This window comes from Brachyhypopomus gauderio, chromosome 14 (genome assembly GCF_052324685.1).
Source record: "Brachyhypopomus gauderio isolate BG-103 chromosome 14, BGAUD_0.2, whole genome shotgun sequence".
Classification (NCBI taxonomy): Eukaryota; Metazoa; Chordata; class Actinopteri; order Gymnotiformes; family Hypopomidae; genus Brachyhypopomus; species Brachyhypopomus gauderio.
Window position 1 is genome coordinate 9,109,486 of NC_135224.1, and position 20,095 is coordinate 9,129,580.

General features: G+C 44.4%; 1 protein-coding gene across 1 annotated transcript; it reads left to right on the forward strand.

The window, feature by feature from the left end:
* Positions 1-12: 12 nt before the first annotated feature.
* Positions 13-19,976, forward strand: ppp2r5b (protein phosphatase 2, regulatory subunit B', beta). Its single transcript, XM_076972640.1, has 14 exons — positions 13-1,012; positions 1,094-1,376; positions 8,654-8,850; positions 9,269-9,370; positions 9,456-9,548; positions 9,670-9,800; positions 10,135-10,194; positions 12,370-12,478; positions 15,361-15,414; positions 15,567-15,617; positions 16,485-16,604; positions 16,693-16,820; positions 17,088-17,189; positions 17,361-19,976. The coding sequence occupies exons 2-14, from the start codon at positions 1,181-1,183 to the stop codon at positions 17,527-17,529; spliced, it is 1,512 nt and encodes a 503-aa protein (XP_076828755.1). The 5' UTR covers positions 13-1,012; positions 1,094-1,180; the 3' UTR covers positions 17,530-19,976.
* Positions 19,977-20,095: the final 119 nt, after the last annotated feature.

The window sequence follows — 20,095 nt, forward strand, 5'->3', positions numbered from 1 at the left end:
GAAGGAGAAGGGTTAGGCTGGAGACAGGAGCGATAGCTACAGACAGCCACTACCAGGGATGAGCATATACTCTCTGATTTAACGTAAAGAAAACGTTACGGACGGCCAGAAAACGGAGTAACGAACTAAATATCAAATCGTCTTGCGGTCGGCAGAGCTAGTACATATCGGTAAATAAATACATAAGAGCGACAGAAGCGCCATCCGCAGTGTGCAGCCTGCATCTCCTCACCGTACCTCAACACAACGACGGACACTGGTAGGGACGGAGGAGCGTGGAAAAACACGAGCGGAGGAGCGGAACGGGCATCGGTGGATTGGTTTTTCACCAAATAGTGGGGGAAATCTCTGGTTTTTGTGTATTCGGCCCACAAGGGAGAGAGGTAGGGGGTGACAGTGGTGCTGCAGCTGTCTTATCCACACATGTCGGCACGTTTGAAGCCGCCATCCCCGCCCTGCGTGATGCTCCCTCGGTGTGAGAAGCAGCGCTGAGCTGATTGCAGAATAAAGGAGTTAAAAGCGCATAGGCCGACATTGGGAACCAGAACCACGACTATACGGATACGGAATAAGTACTAAAGCGCAGAGTGGGTAATATGACATTAAATCAATAACTCACGCAATTCTTTCTGTGTGGACGGGCCATCTGATCGGATTTTTCATAATTCTCTGGACTAACATGGAACTGTATTGATTTTAAACGGGCGGCATGTTGATTACATCTTCTTTCGATTTTTAATTCAACAACGATTTGTATCTCTAACGTATAAATATTTAAATAAAGACCAAATTTAGGCCGATGACTTACTGATGACGCCAATACGACAGAACATTGTCTATAGTAGCGATACATGTGCACCCCCATATTTCTATAAGTAGACTGCTATAGATTTCTGTCTGTCATTGTCTTGGAGATGTGCTTGTTTTTAAGGCAAATCCCGTTTTTTCGGGTTTATTAAAACAAGGGAACGCATCAACCGAACAGTCATCATTCCAACCATATCTTGACCAGGTTATCTTCTTTTTATTTTCCGCCCTATAATTTCACCCGTTTACTAGAATTCCTTGGAAAGTCGTCTTTTTTCCATCCTAGGCTATTTTCTCAGTAGCCAGAGCAAGGCTACGAACAGCCCTCTTCATTGCCTTGTCTCCCCTACAAACAAGCACCACCTTTGCAGTTATGGAGACCCCCACCAAGCTACCTCCCTCCAGCCCGTCCTCGCCGACCACGGGCTTCTCGGTGCCCAGCGCGGAGAAGGTGGACGGCTTTCCCCGACGTTCGATGCGCCGGGCTCGGCAGCGAAGGTCCCACAGTTCGTCGCAGTTCCGTTATCAGAGCTCCCAGGTGGAGCTAACACCTCTGCCGCTACTCAAAGGTACGTTTTCCTGGGAAATTCAGTAGGCCATATTATGTTTGAATAGGTTCCATATATAAACCGCTATCCTAAGGAAAACAAATATATATATTTGCTATATATTAGAAGGTTATAAGACTACACTGTACCTGGGAGTACCGAGTAATACACTGAAGATTACTGTGTAGGCCTCATTCTGGGCCCCACATGTAACTAAATCTTCTTAGGAATACAAGCAGGTTTCGGTTACCAAAAAATGTGGGGGCAAATGAATAAGTGAATATTTCATGGTTTGTTCAGCAAGGTTGATGACAGCTCCATACTTATAAGTTTGATTTATGGTATCAGTGGAATTTCCAGTTTCATCTGTGAGATCCATCTTTTCAGCCGGAAGTAGACACAGCACATACGCTTGCAGCCTCAGACTCATCGTTGAAGTCCAAGACAGAGCACCTAAATGGCAGAAATCCTCTAATCATTATTGTCACTTGGTGGGTTTAGAAGACTGGACGGGAAATCTGTTTTATCTGAATATGGACCTTGTTATACCTAAATCTGATTTCTGAGCAGTAGAATGGCCAGAGTATGGCCAATGATCAAATATTAAGTAAAAACTGGATTTCAGTAGTGAACCTGCAACATCACATATTTTGTTGGCAATCCAGTAATCTTTGTCACCTTGACAACTAAGGCAGGCGAGCCGCCATGCTCTGAAGGCTGTTTCAGTGCTAATGTTATAAAACAGGAGATAGCATGCTCTTGTACAGGATATTAAACATATTTCTTGATGAATCACCAAAGAACATCCAGATGTATTCAAAAAGTCTAACTATAGTTCACAGGGCAGATGTATTTTTCTCCCCCAACCAATCACACGTACGATTCAACTTTATTTATTTCATTTAGGCACCCGCAACACATCCGTGATTCATGCGTATACTTCATATGAATCTCCCTTTGATTCATTTTGGGATTCATTTAAGCAGGATTTCTAGTGCAGCAGGATTTGGTGGGACATCTCTTCATACGTTAGTGCAGATGTGGGTGTGCTGCCAGTGGATGTTCTGCTGGGGTTCAGACTGAGTCATTGTTTTGCTCTTCCACCCTCGTGGCACCTCAGAGAAGAGGGCAGTTCTGAAGCCACTCTTCTCTTAGTTGTAATTGGTCATCCGTTGTGTGTCAGAGTTACAATGACTTTAACCTCTGTGTCCTTCACTGTCCCTGCTGAGTTTTTGATACTACATATCTGTTTATTACATAATATTATGAAAGGAGTTGCAGGATGTAGAGAGTTTCAGCAAGGCAAAGTTTTCATATGGGACTATCAGGAAAACCATGACTGTGTTCCTGAACCTAAACTGTCTACCGAACCTGAACTACCTACTGAACCTGAACTGTCTACTGAACCTGAACTACCTACTGAACCTGAACTGTCTACTGAACCTGAACTACCTACTGAACCTGAACTACCTACTGAACCCGAATCATCAAGTGCTTTCCAGCTCCGTAATCCTATTTCTGCACATAATGTATGAGATTATTGTCATTTCTTATCATTGTGGGTGTTGTGTGTCATATTTACTTAAGTATTTTAAAGTGCTAATAGATGAATGTAAATGGATTCTTGTGTTTAGTGATGACTGTGGTCTGCTTACTGTTATAAGAAGTTTTACAGGTAAAAAATAATTACCGGTTTATAACTTTGCATGTTGCATTCGGGTTAAGTCATAGCAGTTGACATTTCAGTTGTCCTGCAGTAATGTGTGAACAACGCAAGTTTTCACACGAGTCATTTAACTGGTATTACATCAAGAGTGTGAATGCAGGATTTTTGGAATAAATGCCAGTGCAGATATTACACCACAAATTACTTTATAGTCTGATTTGAGGTGATTTGTTATATTTGTACTCAAAACAAAAAAAATATATGTAAAGATTGCTGATTTGTTCAGGAAATTATGCCTGCAGAAATATAATATTAACAAAAATATGTCTAGGCATGACCTTGTGGACGTACCAGTTTGCTGTGGAACAGCATGTCCTAATGACTGTCAGTGGTGGCCTTCTTCATCTTTAGGTTAGCTGTGTTTCTATTCAGTTATTAGTCCAGTGCCCACCAGCGTCTTAATAAATGCTGATATCTTAGTATCAGTTACCAACACCACTATGCCAGCCAGTTGCATTAATGGCCATGGACAAATTGGTAAACCAATATATCAGTCAAGCTCTTTTTGTACTGAACGTCTCTGAAGTGGGTGCTGATGTAAGACTAGTGGGTGCTTCTCATATCTTAATGAATCAGCATCCTTCATTTTTTACCTGTGTAGAGGCCCTGGCTGTTATACAAGGGAGGCGACCGAGCACCTGGCCATTCATCCAGATGTTCATTGCCTGTTTGATGTAGAGTTGAAGAGAGATCTCTTATTGTGAGTGATAGTGAAGGTGTGTGTGTGTGTGCGGGTCAAGAAAAAACTGCTGAAGTGCCAGCTCGCTTCTCCGGAACTACAGTTGAACTACACATATAACACGCATACTATATATATATATATATATATAACTATACATATACACACACGTCTCATATTGTGCCTGTCGGTGGCCAAAGTCACAGTAGGCTGGTATATTTTAGTCTGTCCTTACTTTTGGTCTGCAGTAAAGACACACACACACACACACACACACACACACACACACACACAAACGTGACTGGTGACCGGCAACTAAGCACAGTGGTTGCAGCTGGCAACAGCAGAACATGATTGATCATAAAATATTGATCATAACGACCACTATGGCAACTGGAGCTGAACATTTGCTACAGCAAAAAAAGTTGAGTTGTCGTTCTGCACATAACCTTAAACAGAAAATACACACTTTTAAAGTGGTAAACCTAATGATGTTGAACAGTACACATTTTGCTCAAGCTCATGCAAATATGTAATAGATTGCCAAGAGTAAAGTACTGAGAGTAAATACTGAGGGTAAATACTGGGAGTAAAGCACTGAGTGTAAATACTGGGAGTAAAGTACTGAGGATAAATACTGAGAGTAAAGTACTGAGAGTAAATACTGAGAGTAAATGTTGAGTATATTACAAGTGACTGAAGACACCTGGAGTAATTCTGGTGGCAAGTGGTAAACCCTTAAACCAGTAAATATCTGGGACTCAAAATGGATGTTAAATTTCAGATATGATTGGATCAGACTGTACATGTGGTTTATTATGAATATGACTGGATCAGACCCTGTGTGTGTTTTATTAGGCGATATGATTGGATCAGACCCCGTGTGTTTTATTATGAATATGACTGGATCAGACCCTGTGTGTGTTTTATTAGGCGATATGATTGGATCAGACTCTGTGTGTTTTATTATGGATATGACTGGATCAGATCCTATAGGTTTTATTAGGGATATGACTGGATCAGACCCTGTGTGTGTTTTATTTGGGATTTGATAGGATCAGACCCTGTGTATGTGTCTGGTCTATATGACTCTTATTTTTTCCCAATGGCCTTTAGCAGTGTTTTGGCTTGTGCTGGGCCTCGTGAGAGACCGTGTGTTTCTGTATATAGTCTCTTTAGCCTGAAGCAGAGCTTCCCTTTAACAAACAGACCTCTCAGAACTGCAGTCTTGATAGCTCAATGGAATCATAGTGTCATAGCTTCTAATTTCAGGTTTAAATGTAAGGTCCCTTCCAAAAATGAATTGGGTGCTTCAGAATGACAGTGATCTGTTTTCATACAGGTTGGAAAACGAATCGCCCCTCTTGAATGCTAACGGTTTCTCTTCAGGTTGTGTTTCTTTGTTTGTGTACTGAGTGAGCGATCGTCTTGTCCCCGTGTCCTCGGGCATCCGTGTGTGGGTATATGTTTAAGCTCCTTTCCCTGCTCTGCAGTGCTTGAGTCATGTATTCTTGGGCAAACTGCTTAGCTCCTTGTGTGTGTGTGTTGTGCTCTGGTGTGTGTGTATGTGTGTGTGTGTGTGTGTGTGTGTGTGTGTGTGTGTGTGTGTGTGTGTTCATATAGACCCAGTTGGCCGATGTGGTGTAGGGTTACAGCAGACAGAAGGTTTGCTCTTTCAGTGGCCTCCTCAGATCAATAAAGGGGGCAAAAGAAAAAGAGGGAGAGAAGGAAGGAGCCATTACAGTGAGATAGAGACAGAGAGCTGTGGGCTGAGCTGCTGAGTGGCCCTGTGGAGAGAAGCTTTTACAGCATATTCCACACTGACAACTGCTAAATAATTGCTGTGTGTCACATATCTGAATTTGCCTATAGGGAAAGACTTGTGTTTACTTCCCTTTGTAGTTGATTACAGATTATTTGGTAAATGTCAAGCCGCAAAAACATTAGGTGTAGTTACGCATCAAACGTATTTGTTTCTAAACTGAAAATCGCTTCTTGATTCCAAACACAGTTTTCGTGCTTTTTCTGAATGGCCGTGCGGAGAGAAAGTTGCGCCCTCCCGCTCCTGCTGAACGCACGCTGGTATTACCGCAGCGTTTCCGGAGCCGTCAGGCGGTTCTGCCGGGCCCGAAAATAGAGCGACTGCTCATCAGCCACCTAACACGGCAACCGTTACTTAACGAGAGAGAGTCTCCCTGCTCCGAGAGTGCAGAGAGGGGAGGTAGGGTAAACGAGGGAGAGGGAGAGTGGTACCTAGAGAGAGAGAGAGAGAGAGAGAGAGAGAGGGTGGGGTGGAGGCAGAGCAGGAAGAGAGAGATCGGGTGGAGGGATGACATCATTCCTTTTGCTCACTCCATCCCACTTTCCCTTGCACTGCCTTTTCGCCTGTTTCTTTCTCCCTCTGTTGTTCTCTACTCTCTCTCTTTCTTTCTCTCTTCTCCCTCTCTCTCTCTCTCACTCTCTCTCTCCACCTCTGCCTCGCTCATTGGCTACACTATATTTAGCTCCAGCTTTGAGCTGAGGATATTAGTGGGTGTTTAATTCAGTGATGGCTGGGTATGCTGCATAAACACTTGCCCTTTAAGACATCCCTGGCCCTTTAAGACATCCCTGGCCCTTTAAGACATCCCTGGCCCTTTGAATGACTGATTCAGGTGTTCAGTCACTGCTGTTTCTGCAGTCCACTTCTATGCAGACATGTTCACACATTTCAATGGAACTACCTTCACTCCATTTTCATTTCTTCATTTTGAAGTCATTCATTTTTGTGATTAAGCCTAGGCTGTCATTTTTTGGGAGGTGCCATCTCTTTCTCTTTTCTCTCTCTCTCTCTCTCTCTCTCTCTCTCCTCTCCCTATCCCTCTCCCTCTCCTTCTCTTCCTGTCTGTTCTCTCCACCCATCTCTTCTCACTTTTCCCTGGACAGTTCAGCTTTTCTCCCCTTGCTGGAGCCATGTCATGCTCTCTTACACTTTAGCCAACCCCCCCCCCCCCTCTCTCTCTCTCTCTCTCTCTCTCTCTCTCTCTCTCTCTCCCTCCCTCTCTCTCTCTCTCTCTCTCTCTCTCTCTCACGCATGCACAGACATTTTTTCATGACATTAGTCTCAGCTAATTTTGCCTTTCTCGTGCTTCTTCTTTTCTCTTCCTTCCGTTCTCTCTCTTCTTCTCTTTCCTGCTCCCCTCCTCAGTCTCTCTGCTTTCTCTGACACAGACTGTGAAGGTTAAGTCTAATCCATTTTTAATGGAGAGTAATTGTATGAAGATGTGGCATGCTGGCCCCACAGAGAGAGAGATTGATAAAAAGATAGAGTGAGAGAGAGAGAGAGAGAGAGAGAGTGTGTATGGCACATAAACAAACAATTATTAGCTGCATTAGCTGCATGTCAGCACTAATCATGCTGTAAAGAGTGGTTTGTCACAGTATCAGGTTATTATATATAAGACTGGGGCATAGACCACTATGGGTTGAAAAATGCATCATAATCCTTTTAAGAGCTGGTGCATGTGCATATGCGTCATCGTACAAATGCTCACTTACACTCATGACGTCTGAACATATACTCTGAACATATACTCTGAACATAATACTCTGTGATCAGGGGCTTTGTGCGTTTTTATTTTTTTAAACAACAGCCTTTGTGTTTGATTCATTGCTGACTTGCTGACAGTAAGTGTGGATGTTGGGGTTACTGTAACTGGATGTTGGGGTTACTGTAATTGTGGATGTTGGGGTTAATCCACAGCAAGTGTGATTGGATGTTTAGATTACAGTCTGAATACTGTAATTAGGGCGTACTCACACTAGGCTCTGTGATCCGGGCCCGGGCACGGTTGCCTGCCGAAGCACGGTTCGTTTGGCTAGTGTGAGCGCTCCAACCGTGCCCGGGCCCGGATCAGTTAACCGTGCTCGGGCCCGCTTTGAAGAGGTGGGCCAGGGCACGATTCATGTGGACTCGGGCACGGTTCGCTTCTAGTGTGAGCGCTATCCGTGCCCGGGCCCGCTTGGTGCCTCGTGTGATTGGTTCATTTCGCTGGAACTCAAACATGACATCAGTGATGCGACGCTCACGTTAAACAGTCATAGCGGCAAAGCGATTAGCAGACAATTGTTGTGTTAAATTATCGATAAATCTGTGCTTGCACCGTGTTTCTGCACTCCCAAAACGACTCCAAAAATACAATAAAAAGAGAATCGTGAACTCTATAGTGTTGTGCGAGCGCGCTTTTTTCCAAATAAAGCGGCGTTGTGATGACGTAAGCGTGCTCGGGCCGGGTTGCTGAAGCGAGTGTGAGTGCAGGCCAGCGGGGGAGTGGGGAGGGGGGATAACCGGGCCCCAGCACGGAACAAGCAAACCGTGCCTAGTGTGAGTACGCCCTAAGTGTGAATGTTGGGGTTACTATAAGTAAGCATTTATGAGTTACCTTAAGTGTTGATGTTGGGGTTACTGTAAGTGCAGATTTTGGAGTTTGATTATTTACAAAACAAAAAAAACATTTGATTGGATCAAAGGTGTATTTATCATGTGAATTTTATACGTTTTTACATACCTTAGCCCCACATGTAACCTTGCAAAGCAATTATAAAATAATTGAAATATAGGAAAATCTCTCACACCTGTAAGACCTCCTCTCCTGTCTCCTCTCTGCTCCTCCTCACCATCTTCTTCCAACGTGTGGTCTCTGTCCAAGTTCTCAGAGTCCTCTCTCTTCTTCCACTGCCCACATCACTGCCCACGTAATGAGTGCCAACTGAAGCCATGGTCTGCACGTGCAAATTAGTAATTAATTACATAAGCAGTGTCACTTAATCTCTCTCTCTCTGTCTTTCTGTCTCTCTCTCTCTCTCTCTCTCTCTCTCTCTGTCTTTCTCTCTGTCTCTCTCTCTCTCCCATAGATGCCCCAGTGGCCGAGCTGCATGACCTGTTCTGTAAGAAGCTTCAGCAATGCTGTGTGCTCTTCGACTTCCTGGACTGCGTGGCCGACCTGAAGGGGAAGGAGATCAAACGTGCTGCTCTTAATGAGCTGGTGGAGAGCGTGGCCACGAGCCGTGGCGTCCTCATCGAGCCCCTCTACCCCGAGGCCATCAAGATGGTGAGAGGCGAGCACCTGGGCGGGGCGTGGGAATAAAGGGAGCCTGTGATTGGATGAGGGAGAGGAGGATCAGAGTGGGAGGGGCAACACTCTGCATTGAATGGTCTCGAATCGTTTTGTGTTGACTGATTTGGTTATGTTAGTGCTGGAGCAGGTGAACTTGAATTTGAACAGGATCCAATTTGGATTATATCATGATATCATAGCAGCTAGTGGGATGGTTGGCTAGACGGTTGATATTTGAATACCTTCACGTGTTGCACAGTGAGCTGAGTTTGTTAGCTACTGAGTTGTGCAAATTTAGTAAAAGGACTTTTAAGACAAATTTTATGAGAAGGACTTGGTAAGGAGAACTAATTAAACGTAAAAAATTAAAATGAAATGTTTTCCACTTTCATCCCCCACCCACTTCCTCTAGATCTCGGTGAACATCTTCCGCACTCTCCCCCCTAGTGAGAACCCAGAGTTTGATCCGGAGGAGGACGAGCCCACGCTGGAGGCTTCCTGGCCCCACCTGCAGGTGCCCGCATGCTCCCCAACTCTCCCCTCGTGGCTCAGTGCTTGCGTGAGGTCTGTCCTTAAACTGAATGTCTCCCACACTGCAGCTGGTGTACGAGTTCTTCTTACGTTTCCTGGAGAGCCCTGATTTCCAACCATCCATGGCCAAACGTTACGTGGACCAGAAATTTGTTCTGCAGGTAAATTGTGTTGGGATTTTCTGGCTTTCCTCAAGGATACTACCATAGCGGAATGTAACGTGAAATATAATATGAAATGTAACGTGAAGTGTTATATGAGCATATTTCAATCTGCTCCAAGCTGCTGGAGCTGTTTGACAGTGAAGACCCCAGAGAAAGGGAGTACCTAAAGACCATCCTGCACCGGGTCTACGGCAAGCTGCTCGGCCTTCGAGCATACATTCGCAAACAGATCAACAACATTTTCCTCAGGTTGGATGCAAGCACACACGCAGACACACACACAGAGACACAGGCCATTCCTCACGTTTTTAAGCTAAGTTGCGTATATTGTTTTGTGTGAGCTACCCAACCATTGTACTGTTCCTCGAAAGATATCGTAAAAATTGACTAGAAGTGTCAACACATGGCACAATCTTTTTCCTGGTTCAGATAACATTAAAGCCATGATATATTTTGAAAGGCTGTCCCGTGAGCTTGTTAAAGGAACTTTCCCAATTTCATGGAGCCCTCTCTAAACGACCAATCTGAGAATTCATGTTTGATATTTGATGTGTAATTTGATGTGTGTGTTTTGACTCTGTAGGTTCATTTATGAAACTGAGCACTTCAATGGGGTGGCTGAGCTGCTGGAGATCTTGGGCAGGTACATGTTCACTACGAACTGATGCGTAACAGAGTGTGTTACATTATGACAGGACACCTAGGCTTTATATCAGTGTGTTACATTATGAGAGGACACCTAGGCTTTATAACAGAGTGTGTTACATTATGAGAGGACATGTAGGCTTTATAACAGAGTGTGTTACATTATGAGAGGACACCTAGGCTTTATAACAGTGTGTGTTACATTATGAGAGGACATGTAGGCTTTATAACAGTGTGTGTTACATTATGAGAGGACACCTAGGCTTTATAACAGAGTGTGTTACATTATGAGAGGACACCTAGGCTTTATAACAGTGTGTGTTACATTATGAGAGGACACCTAGGCTTTATAACAGAGTGTGTTACATTATGAGAGGACACCTAGGCTTTATAACAGAGTGTGTTACATTATGAGAGGACACCTAGGCTTTATAACAGAGTGTGTTACATTATGAGAGGACATGTAGGCTTTATAACAGTGTGTGTTACATTATGAGAGGATACCTAGGCTTTATAACAGAGTGTTACATTATGAGGGGACACCTAGGGTTTATAACAGTGTGTTACATTATGAGAGGACACCTAGGCTTTATAACAGCATATCTTACATTACAATATGACACCTAGGCTTTATAACAGCAACAGTCTGTTCATATCACATTTTGTTTAAAATGCATTAAAACCCAGGCAGGCCTTACCTAACTGATTACACTTTTTAATGTTAATCCCTCTCCACGGACCCAACTGCTCAATTAGTATGTGATAGCAGGGGTGGAATACTGCATGTTGAAAGATTGCACTGCGCTGTATGATCATTCGACAGGAGTTTAAAAAGCCCCTCATTTTATGCATGTTTGAAGCATGGTAGCAACTGATATCCAAGGATCCTGGTAACCACCTGAGCTCGGTGTGTTGCAGCATGTTGGCCAGCAGGGGGGGTTCCCACGCTAGTGTCGGCTGCCCTCCTGCCCGCCAGTTTCTGCTATTTGTGCTTCTACTCGGTGGTGGTGAGCAGCATTATGCGATTTAGCTTCGTTTTTTGGGGGGTGTGCCACACCCTGCACTCCTGCAATCTGCCATAATGGGGTGTATTCCTCAGAACAGGGGGAAACGCAGTCAAAACAGCCCCAAGAGACAGATGAGGGCGTAGGGAGTTGTAGAGCATTGGGGGGGGGGGGGGGGGGGGGGGGGGGGGGATGAGTCAGAGGGGGTAGGGGACTGAGGTCTGTGTTCAGGTTGATGCTCGTGGTATTTTTAGTGCCACCCACACATTTTCTCTGATAACCGACTGACAGAAACAGTGAGGGAGAGAGACAGAGAGAGAGAGAGATAGAGAGAGAGGGAGAGAGAGAGAGAGAGAGATACAGAGTGAGGGAGAAGATGAGGAGAATGACAGGAAGTAATGATAAAGCTCGCACAGCCGTTCTGACACTTCCTGTGTCCCTCTCGCACTGTACCTCAGAGAAAATGTGAGATGTTGCACCAGAGAGGTGCTGTGGGAGAGAATGAGGAGGTGGGAGGAGAAGAGGAGTGACAGGAGGAGCTCCAGGGAAGCCAGTGGCAAAATAAGGACGTGGATGAGGGGAAACAGAACCTGAGAGAGCGACGAAATGTCAGAAGACAGACAGTTTTAATTGACAGATGGAGAAACAACGGTGAGGTAACGAGAGCAGAAAAAGAGGACATGGCAGAAGCAGTGAGAGTGTACGCATACGTGCAAATGGGCATGGAACATGGCAAAAAGGGTGGAGGGATGGGTGGAGGCGTAGGGACGTAGCTGGTGAACTGGAGTGTGGCGAACTGGCATGTATGGAACATCATGAGGTCTGCTGATACTAATCCGATTTACCTTCCCTCCCTGGTCTGTGCCTCCCCCACACGTCCCTCTGTCTTCTGGATTCTCTCAAAAATTCTGTGACTCTTCCTTTTAATCCTCTCCTTCCCTCTTCTCTGCACACCGTTCCTCTTCTCCTCTCTTTCTCTCTCCTCTCCTCCCCTCTGCTCTCCTCTTCGCCTCTCTCCTCTCTCACCACCCTCCTCCTCTCCCCTGTCCTCCCCTTTTCTCTCCTCTCTTCTCCTCTCTTTCTCTCTCCTCTCATTTCCTCTCTTTCTCTTTCTCTCTCCTCTTCTCCCCTTTTCTCTCCTCTCCTCTCCTCTCCTCTTCTCTTTCCAGTATCATTAATGGCTTTGCTCTGCCTCTGAAGTCGGAGCACAAGCAGTTCCTGGTGAGGGTCCTGATCCCCCTGCACACTGCCAAGTCTCTCTCCATTTTTCACGCACAGGTTAGAGTCTCTCTCTCTCTCTCTCTCTCTCTCTCTCTTTCTCTCTCTCTCTCTCTCTCCCGCGCATGCATACGCAAACAGTAAATAAAACAACTGTTATGACACTGGAGGCCACAGTGGGGTGCTGTTGCCTTATGTTTGTAAGAGTCTCAGTTTACATTAAGATCAGGGATCCCCTATGCATATAATACTCATATAATAAAGCGTTTGTGCATGTGGGACTCATGTTTACATTTGTGTGCTATCCTCTGGTGAGCTGGGTGTATGTGCTGTGCACTAAGTGACTGTGATTTCTGAGACCTGGCCCCTCTGTTTGTATGTGGACATACGTGTGGGTATGTGGGTATATATATTTCTTCAGGCTCCACATTCACCTTCTCTCTCCGCATTGGCTATATGTCCCTTTACATAATTCACCCCAACTAGGCTGTTTACAGTTCAAACGCCCTGTCGTGCTGCGTGAAGATATCTAAAAATGCCTTTGGTTCACCAGATGTGTTATATCACTGCGTGTACCTGGCAGTATCCCAATCACTCTTCCCAGTCCACTGCGTTAAGAGCCTCCACCCCCCCCAACATACTTCTCAAACAGGGATGGTTGTCATTGTTGTTGTTGTTGTTTTACATAACACACAATTGATCATGTCGGGGCCACTGTGAGGTGGGCATCAGAACCCTGGTTCTCAGTCCTGCTCAGGGACACTCAGGGACACTCAGGGACACTCAGGGATGTGGAAGGAACAGGCAGACTAGCAAGGGCTTCGCAAGGACCGGCTCGTGAACTTTCACCCCAGCTGAGGGATTGTTGTGGGCCCAACTGAGCGGTTGAGCAGTGGGTTGTCTGTGCCTGCTTTTGGAGTCACATAGTAACAATGTGTTCTGTTTGCATTGGAACTAATGAATGTAACCACTTGTAAGTCTGGTGGTTTTATCCAGAGCTTTTAGTGATTAGTCCTCACAGAAGCGGAGAATAGCAGGTGACATGACGGGCTTCGCAGGCTGTCTCTGGACCATGTGATGCGTGATTTGGGACTAAGCCAGTCTAAAGCCGGGCAGCACATTCAGAACTGAGGTTTGATTTGAGATTTCTCTCAAGCTCACGCTTGAAACGTTTATGATCTCTCTTGGCTCCGTGTGGTCCATGGGAGTGTGCACACAAGTACAGCACACACACACACACGCACACACACACACACACACATGCACACACACACATGCACACGCACACATGCACACAAGTACAGCACGCACACACACACACACACACACACACACACACATGCACACAAGTACAGCACGCACACACACACACATGCACACAAGTACAGCACGCACACACACACACATGCACACAAGTACAGCACACACACACACACACACACACACATGCACACGCACACATGCACACAAGTACAGCACGCACACACACACACACACACACACACACACACATATGCACACAAGTACAGCATGCACACGTGCGCACACACACATACACACGCGCACACACAAGCACACACCCGTATGGACACAAGTACAGCAGGCACACGTGGGCACGCATGCACACACGTGGGCACACACACACACACACACACACAGAGTACATCTTTACCTCAACAGTAACCTATATAATAAGTTTAAAGTTCTCAAGTTCATGTGGAATAATGGGTTACAGGACAACAAGAGCAATTTAGACGCTAAAGGAGGCAGAAAAATGGGAAATTAGACTGTTCACATCTCTCTGTTGCCCTCGGGGACAAAATACAGCAAGTGAACGTGACATCAGCTCTTCCCAGACAAACATACCGTCACGTTCTCAAATATCACCATGGCAACTGGCCATGGCAGAGATGCAACTGTCACACACGCGCTTTGGTGTGGGAGCTCCTTCAGGACACTGTCCTCCCTCTGTACCCTCTGACCTGGAGAGCCACGTCTGTCCCGAGGACGGAGAAACGTCAGAGAAAACCAGAGAGACGACGACGACGACTTACTCGTACCACAACTCCGTCCGCGGTGCCGGCGTGCGTCGGCAGATTGGGATAAAAATCTTCGACTCGCTTTCGAAAACAATACCAAGCGCTAGCTTTAAAGTGATAGTCATCGCAAGATAACTATGAAGATGGACGGTCCCCCCGTGGCCCTTGGTTGGAGTCTGAGGTGTGTAGATTAGAGAGGCAGCCTGAGTGGAATGAAGTCAGTCTACAAGATCAAAGCATTCGCTGATAAGAGCTGGCGTATGGAGTGAGGTTCTTCAAAGAGAGCGACTTCGAGGCGATGTGCCATGTCAAATGGCTTTAGCTGTAAACACGTGTGTATTTAAAATTTTTTTTTAAGCAGAAGCGTTTCAAGCAGCATTTCAAAATCAATGCAAAACAAATGTCAACGTAGACCCACTAGAACAGAAACTGTCATAGAAACGTACAAGGTGCTTCATGGAAGTTGGAATGAGTCCTCATCAAGAGTCCCAGTACTAACTCAACACAGGTGCTATAAATAACACAACTTGGCTGAGACCCACCAACAAATACTACACCAACAAATTATTACCCATACAAGTAAAAAAGGCAAGCATACACCAATCGTTCCCGATTAATTACCAAGAACAGATTAATGAAAGACATGAATGTTTGTATGTCAATCTAATCATATGGTCGAAAACCAAGCTCTCATGTGAATCTAGGGTAAATAGCTTTCAAGGGTTCAATTCATGTTGGTTGCCTTATGAAGAACCCAGTGTTTCTACTCTCCCTGTGTAAACTGTTCTTCTGATTTGTGTAATTTATGTGTGTGATCAAGTTCACTTTGGGACACTTGTAATATCGCTGTACACACAAACACACACAAACACACTCTTATTCTGTGTCTTTTTCATTCTATAGCTGGCTTATTGTGTTGTCCAGTTCATGGAGAAGGATGCCACTGTTACAGAATATGTAAGTCATTACATCTCATATCTTACAGTACATAAAAAAACTCAGGATTCAACAGGATTTACTACTACAGTGATTTAAGATGTAGTACCAATTGTACCACTGCAATTAAAAATGTGTGTTTTTTATTTATTTCTTTTGAAACACAATTTTAGATCATCAGAGGGCTGCTGAAGTATTGGCCCAAAACATGCACCCAGAAAGAGGTGAGGACCAGAGGAGTGTGCCTGTGGTGTTTGGTGAGGACCAGAGGAGTGTGCCTGTGGTGTTTGGTGAGGACCAGAGGAGTGTGACTGTGGTGTTTGGTGAGGACCAGAGGAGTGTGACTGCGGTGTTTGGTGAGGACCAGAGGAGTGTGACTGTGGTGTTTGGTGAGGACCAGAGGAGTGTGCCTGTGGTGTTTGGTGAGGACCGGAGGAGTGTGCCTGTGGTGTTTGGTGAGAGTGTTTGGTGAGGACCAGAAAAGTGTGACTGTGGTGTTTGGTGAGGGTTTGGTGAGGACCAGAGGAGTGTGCCTGTGGTGTTTGATGAGAGTGTTTGGTGAGGACCAGAGGAATGTGACTGTGGTGTTTGGTGAGAGTGTTTGGTGAGGACCAGAGGAGTGTGACTGTGGTTTTTGGTGAGGACCAGAGGAGTGTGACTGTGGTTTTTGGTGAGGACCAGAGGAGTGTGACTGTGGTGTTTGGTGAGGACCAGAGGAGTGTGACTGTGGTGTTTGTTTGGTGAGGACCAGAGGAGTGTGACTGTGGTGTTTGGTGAGAGTGTTTGGTGAGGACCAGAGAAGTGTGCCTGTGGTGTTTGGTGAGGAACACAGAGGGCTGCATAGATATGGTGTTTGGTGAGGAACAGAGTGGTGTATTGGTGATTGGTGAGTGTTTGGTGAGAAATTTGGTGCAAATAATGACTTGTGCATGGATATGGTGTTTGGTGAGGAACAGAAGATAGATTTGCAGGTTGGTGTGAGACAAAGATTGCCAAATGTTACTGCTTCATTTGAATATTTACTTCTGAGACTCTGAGATGTTGCCGGCATTTACGTGCGCGCGTGAATAACGCTACATCCTGCTTTCCAGGTGATGTTCCTGGGTGAGATCGAGGAGATCCTGGATGTCATCGAGCCGTCGCAGTTTGTGCGTGTGCAGGAGCCGCTCTTCAAGCAGATCGCCTCCTGCATCTCCAGCCCTCACTTCCAGGTCTGACCACGAGTGGCGGCGGTGAAGGTGACGTCTGTGTGGTGTCTGCTCGGTGGTGCTGAGCTCTGTACGTCTCTCCCCGTGTCAGGTCGCAGAGCGGGCTCTGTATTTCTGGAACAACGAGTACATTCTGAGTCTGATCGAGGAGAACTGCCAGGTCATCCTTCCTCTGGTCTTCGGGACGCTCTACAGAGTCTCCAAAGAGCACTGGAACCAGTCAGTGGTCCTCACCAAAACACTCGTCTCTAAATGAACATATGGATCACTTAAAAGCCCGAAAATATTAAAACTCCTAATATGAAGATCCTTCTGTCTTTTTAGTAGAGTTAACAGAAGTTCATAACCATCTTCTTCCCCATTTCATCCTACAAAACTGGAGTTACTTGTAGTCATTTCACTTTTTTAGTCAAGTTTACCTAGTGAAAAATAGCATTAGTCATATGGAAAGAGTCATCATACTGACATGTTGTATTTGTCCCTCAGAACAATCGTGTCTCTTATCTACAATGTCCTGAAGACATTCATGGAAATGAATAGTAAGCTCTTCGATGACCTTACTGCCTCATACAAGGTGGAGAAACAGAAGTGAGCTTGGTTTCTTTCTGTGGTAGCTAGGGCCATGTGTCCCTGGGCCTTTTATATTAAGATATGTTATAATTCTCACTTATTTGGTTTAATCACCTCTCTTCCTCTTCACATCCCTCCTCTCTCTCTCTCTCTCTCTCTCTCCCTCTCTCTCTTGCCCTCCCTGCCCAGGGAGCTGAAGAGGGAGAGGGAGAGGGCGGAGCTGTGGAGAGGCCTGGAGGAACAACACCAGCGGAGGCTGCAGAGTCTGGGTGAAGCCAGCCGCAACCAGAAGAACCTTCAGGAGAGAGAGAACCTGAGCAAGAGCGAGCCAGAGAGTAGCACTGCCAATGCCACCTAGAACACACACACACACATACACACACACACACACACGCACAAACTAATATTCACAGATATGGAAAACATAACACACTCTTTCTTTTACAAATAATTTATACTGGGGAACCGTTGCTTCCTAGAAGACACACTTTCACTTGCACAAACACCTGAACAGAGATACACACACATTCCACACAGACATTAATGTCACAATGATCTGAAAATAGTTGTCCATATGTAGATATGCTACACTAATACAAATCAGAGGCGCACACACACACACAAATACACACGGACATCATACAGAAGTGAAACGTGAACAGAAGATAATAAGATTAGCTCACTATTGCCATGTCTTCATTTACTCTCCATGTCTTACTCGTTCTGTCACACTCACACTTATCTCTCTTCTTTCTTTCTTTCTTTCTTTCTTTCTTTCTCTCTTCTTCTTCTCATCTACACAAAATGGTTTTCGTGTACACCTTCAGATGTACCCACACACACACACACACACACACACACACACACACATAACAACACACACACACACACACACACACACACACACACATAACAATACATAAGCAGAGCAGACACAGACAAGGATACGTGAAACATATTTGCATGGGGGCTTGATTGGGTCTGAGTCAGATAGAAAGACAAATACACACCCCTCCTGTCCCTATTCACACCCAACACACACACACACACACACACACACACACACACACACACACACACACACACACACACACACACACACACACACACACACACACACACACACACACACGTCATTGGTTAAGGAACTGGGTTGATCTCTTTCCGGGCTGCTCAGAGAATCTCTCTCATGCTGACCTATGGACATACATACTCTCCCAAAAGACGAAGAGGAAAGCTGAAAACATTGATGATTATGAAGAATTATAAAGATGATAACTCTGTAAAAGTAATGATTATAATGTTCCTACTTCTACAGCTTATTCTATAAGTACTACTTCTATTGCTACTTCAACTGATGTTTTTATATATCTATATATATATATATCTCTATATATATATATATCTCTATATATATATATATATCTATAAATATAATATCTATGTCTGATTATAGTGTTGGTGGGGGTATTTTAGTGTAGCACCTCTTAAACATGACAAAGTATGCTGCTAGACTAAACTTGTTCTGATGTGACAACCAAACATTTCGCTAGTCCGTTCTCCTTTTGGGGTTTGAAGAAGACCGTGGCAAATGTGTTATTTTAGCAATACCACCACTGATTTAGATCTCCTGGATCTGATTTAGATCTCCTGGATCACCCCCATGCAACCACTGCATCCACTTCAGTGTGCACTGACTTAAAGATGAGGTCGATTTGTACTTGGATATTTTGTTGATTTATTTATTTCATTTTATTTTTGTATACCTGTTTTGATGTTGATATTTATTAATATTTATTTGGAATAGCTACCTTATTAGAGCGAAGGTGTGATGAAAAAGACTGCAAACGAATAGATGCCTAAGTGTGTGTGAGTGTGCGTGCGCACGCGCGCGTGTATGTGTGTGTGTGTGTGAGTGTATGTGTACTGCCATAAATGGTAACACTACCCTAAGCTGGTAAAAAGAACATGGTTTGATTCAGAAAATCATATTCAGACTAATTGTACTTTTAACTGTAAAACTCTTGATGTTGGTCGCTGGTTCTATACCAACAATTTTCATCACTTGCCTCTGCTGAAATCAAGCATACAAAGCAAACACAGTAATAGAAAATTCACTGTCACTCATCTTCATGTTTTAGAAAAGGGTGATAGACCTTTTCTCACAACTTATGGGACAATTTCCATAATAAAAAAAACAACATTCAGATGTCAAACAGTAAGAGAAGGATTTGGTAGAGTAGAGATGGCAATATCAGGGCTGGAGGTGTAAGCATACGTAGCATCACTAGAACTGCACTGTCCACTTGGTCGATGTTTTGTGTTTTAACATAGCAATGTATTTTTTGGGGGACCAACGGCTTTGGGCTATGAATGTATAAAAGTGGGATATAAACATGAAAATGTGTGTTGAATAACTTCACATTAAGAAACGTGTTCTATGTCGTTATTCATTTGTGGACTCAACCACACTCAGAAAAGCACTGTAAAGATTTAAAAGTCAAATTCCGATTAATTTATCAATAGGCAAGTGTATATGAACTGAAACAAGTTATTTGATGATCGACCACATATAATTTGAATTTTTCAAAGTTCCATTTAGAAAGTCTTTTCCTGCTGCTGAATTATCTAATATAAATAATCTAATATATATTGGAAAATATATTGGACTATATATACGGGACAGTGTTTATTAGTACTGCAATATTCACAGCACAGTGTCATTTCTGGGCAGTATTTGTTAATCCTATTATTTTAGTTTCACTGCAGTAGGAAAAAAACTACAATGAATCCCTGCACTCCAAATATTCTCTGATATGCATTAAACTCCTTTCATTGGAAACCACAAATTATTTTTCCCTTTTGGTATGTGGGGAAAAAAATGGGGCGAATTCTAATAAGTGGCTAACAGCCCTGAACAGTTA

Coding starts and splice junctions, on each gene's coding strand:
- ppp2r5b (XM_076972640.1), top strand. CDS start 1,181: ATGGAGACCCCCACCAAGCTACCTCCCTCCAGCCCGTCCTCGCCGACC. Junction 8,851..9,268: donor ACCCCGAGGCCATCAAGATG/GTGAGAGGCGAG, acceptor CACTTCCTCTAG/ATCTCGGTGAACATCTTCCG. Junction 15,618..16,484: donor AAACATGCACCCAGAAAGAG/GTGAGGACCAGA, acceptor CCTGCTTTCCAG/GTGATGTTCCTGGGTGAGAT.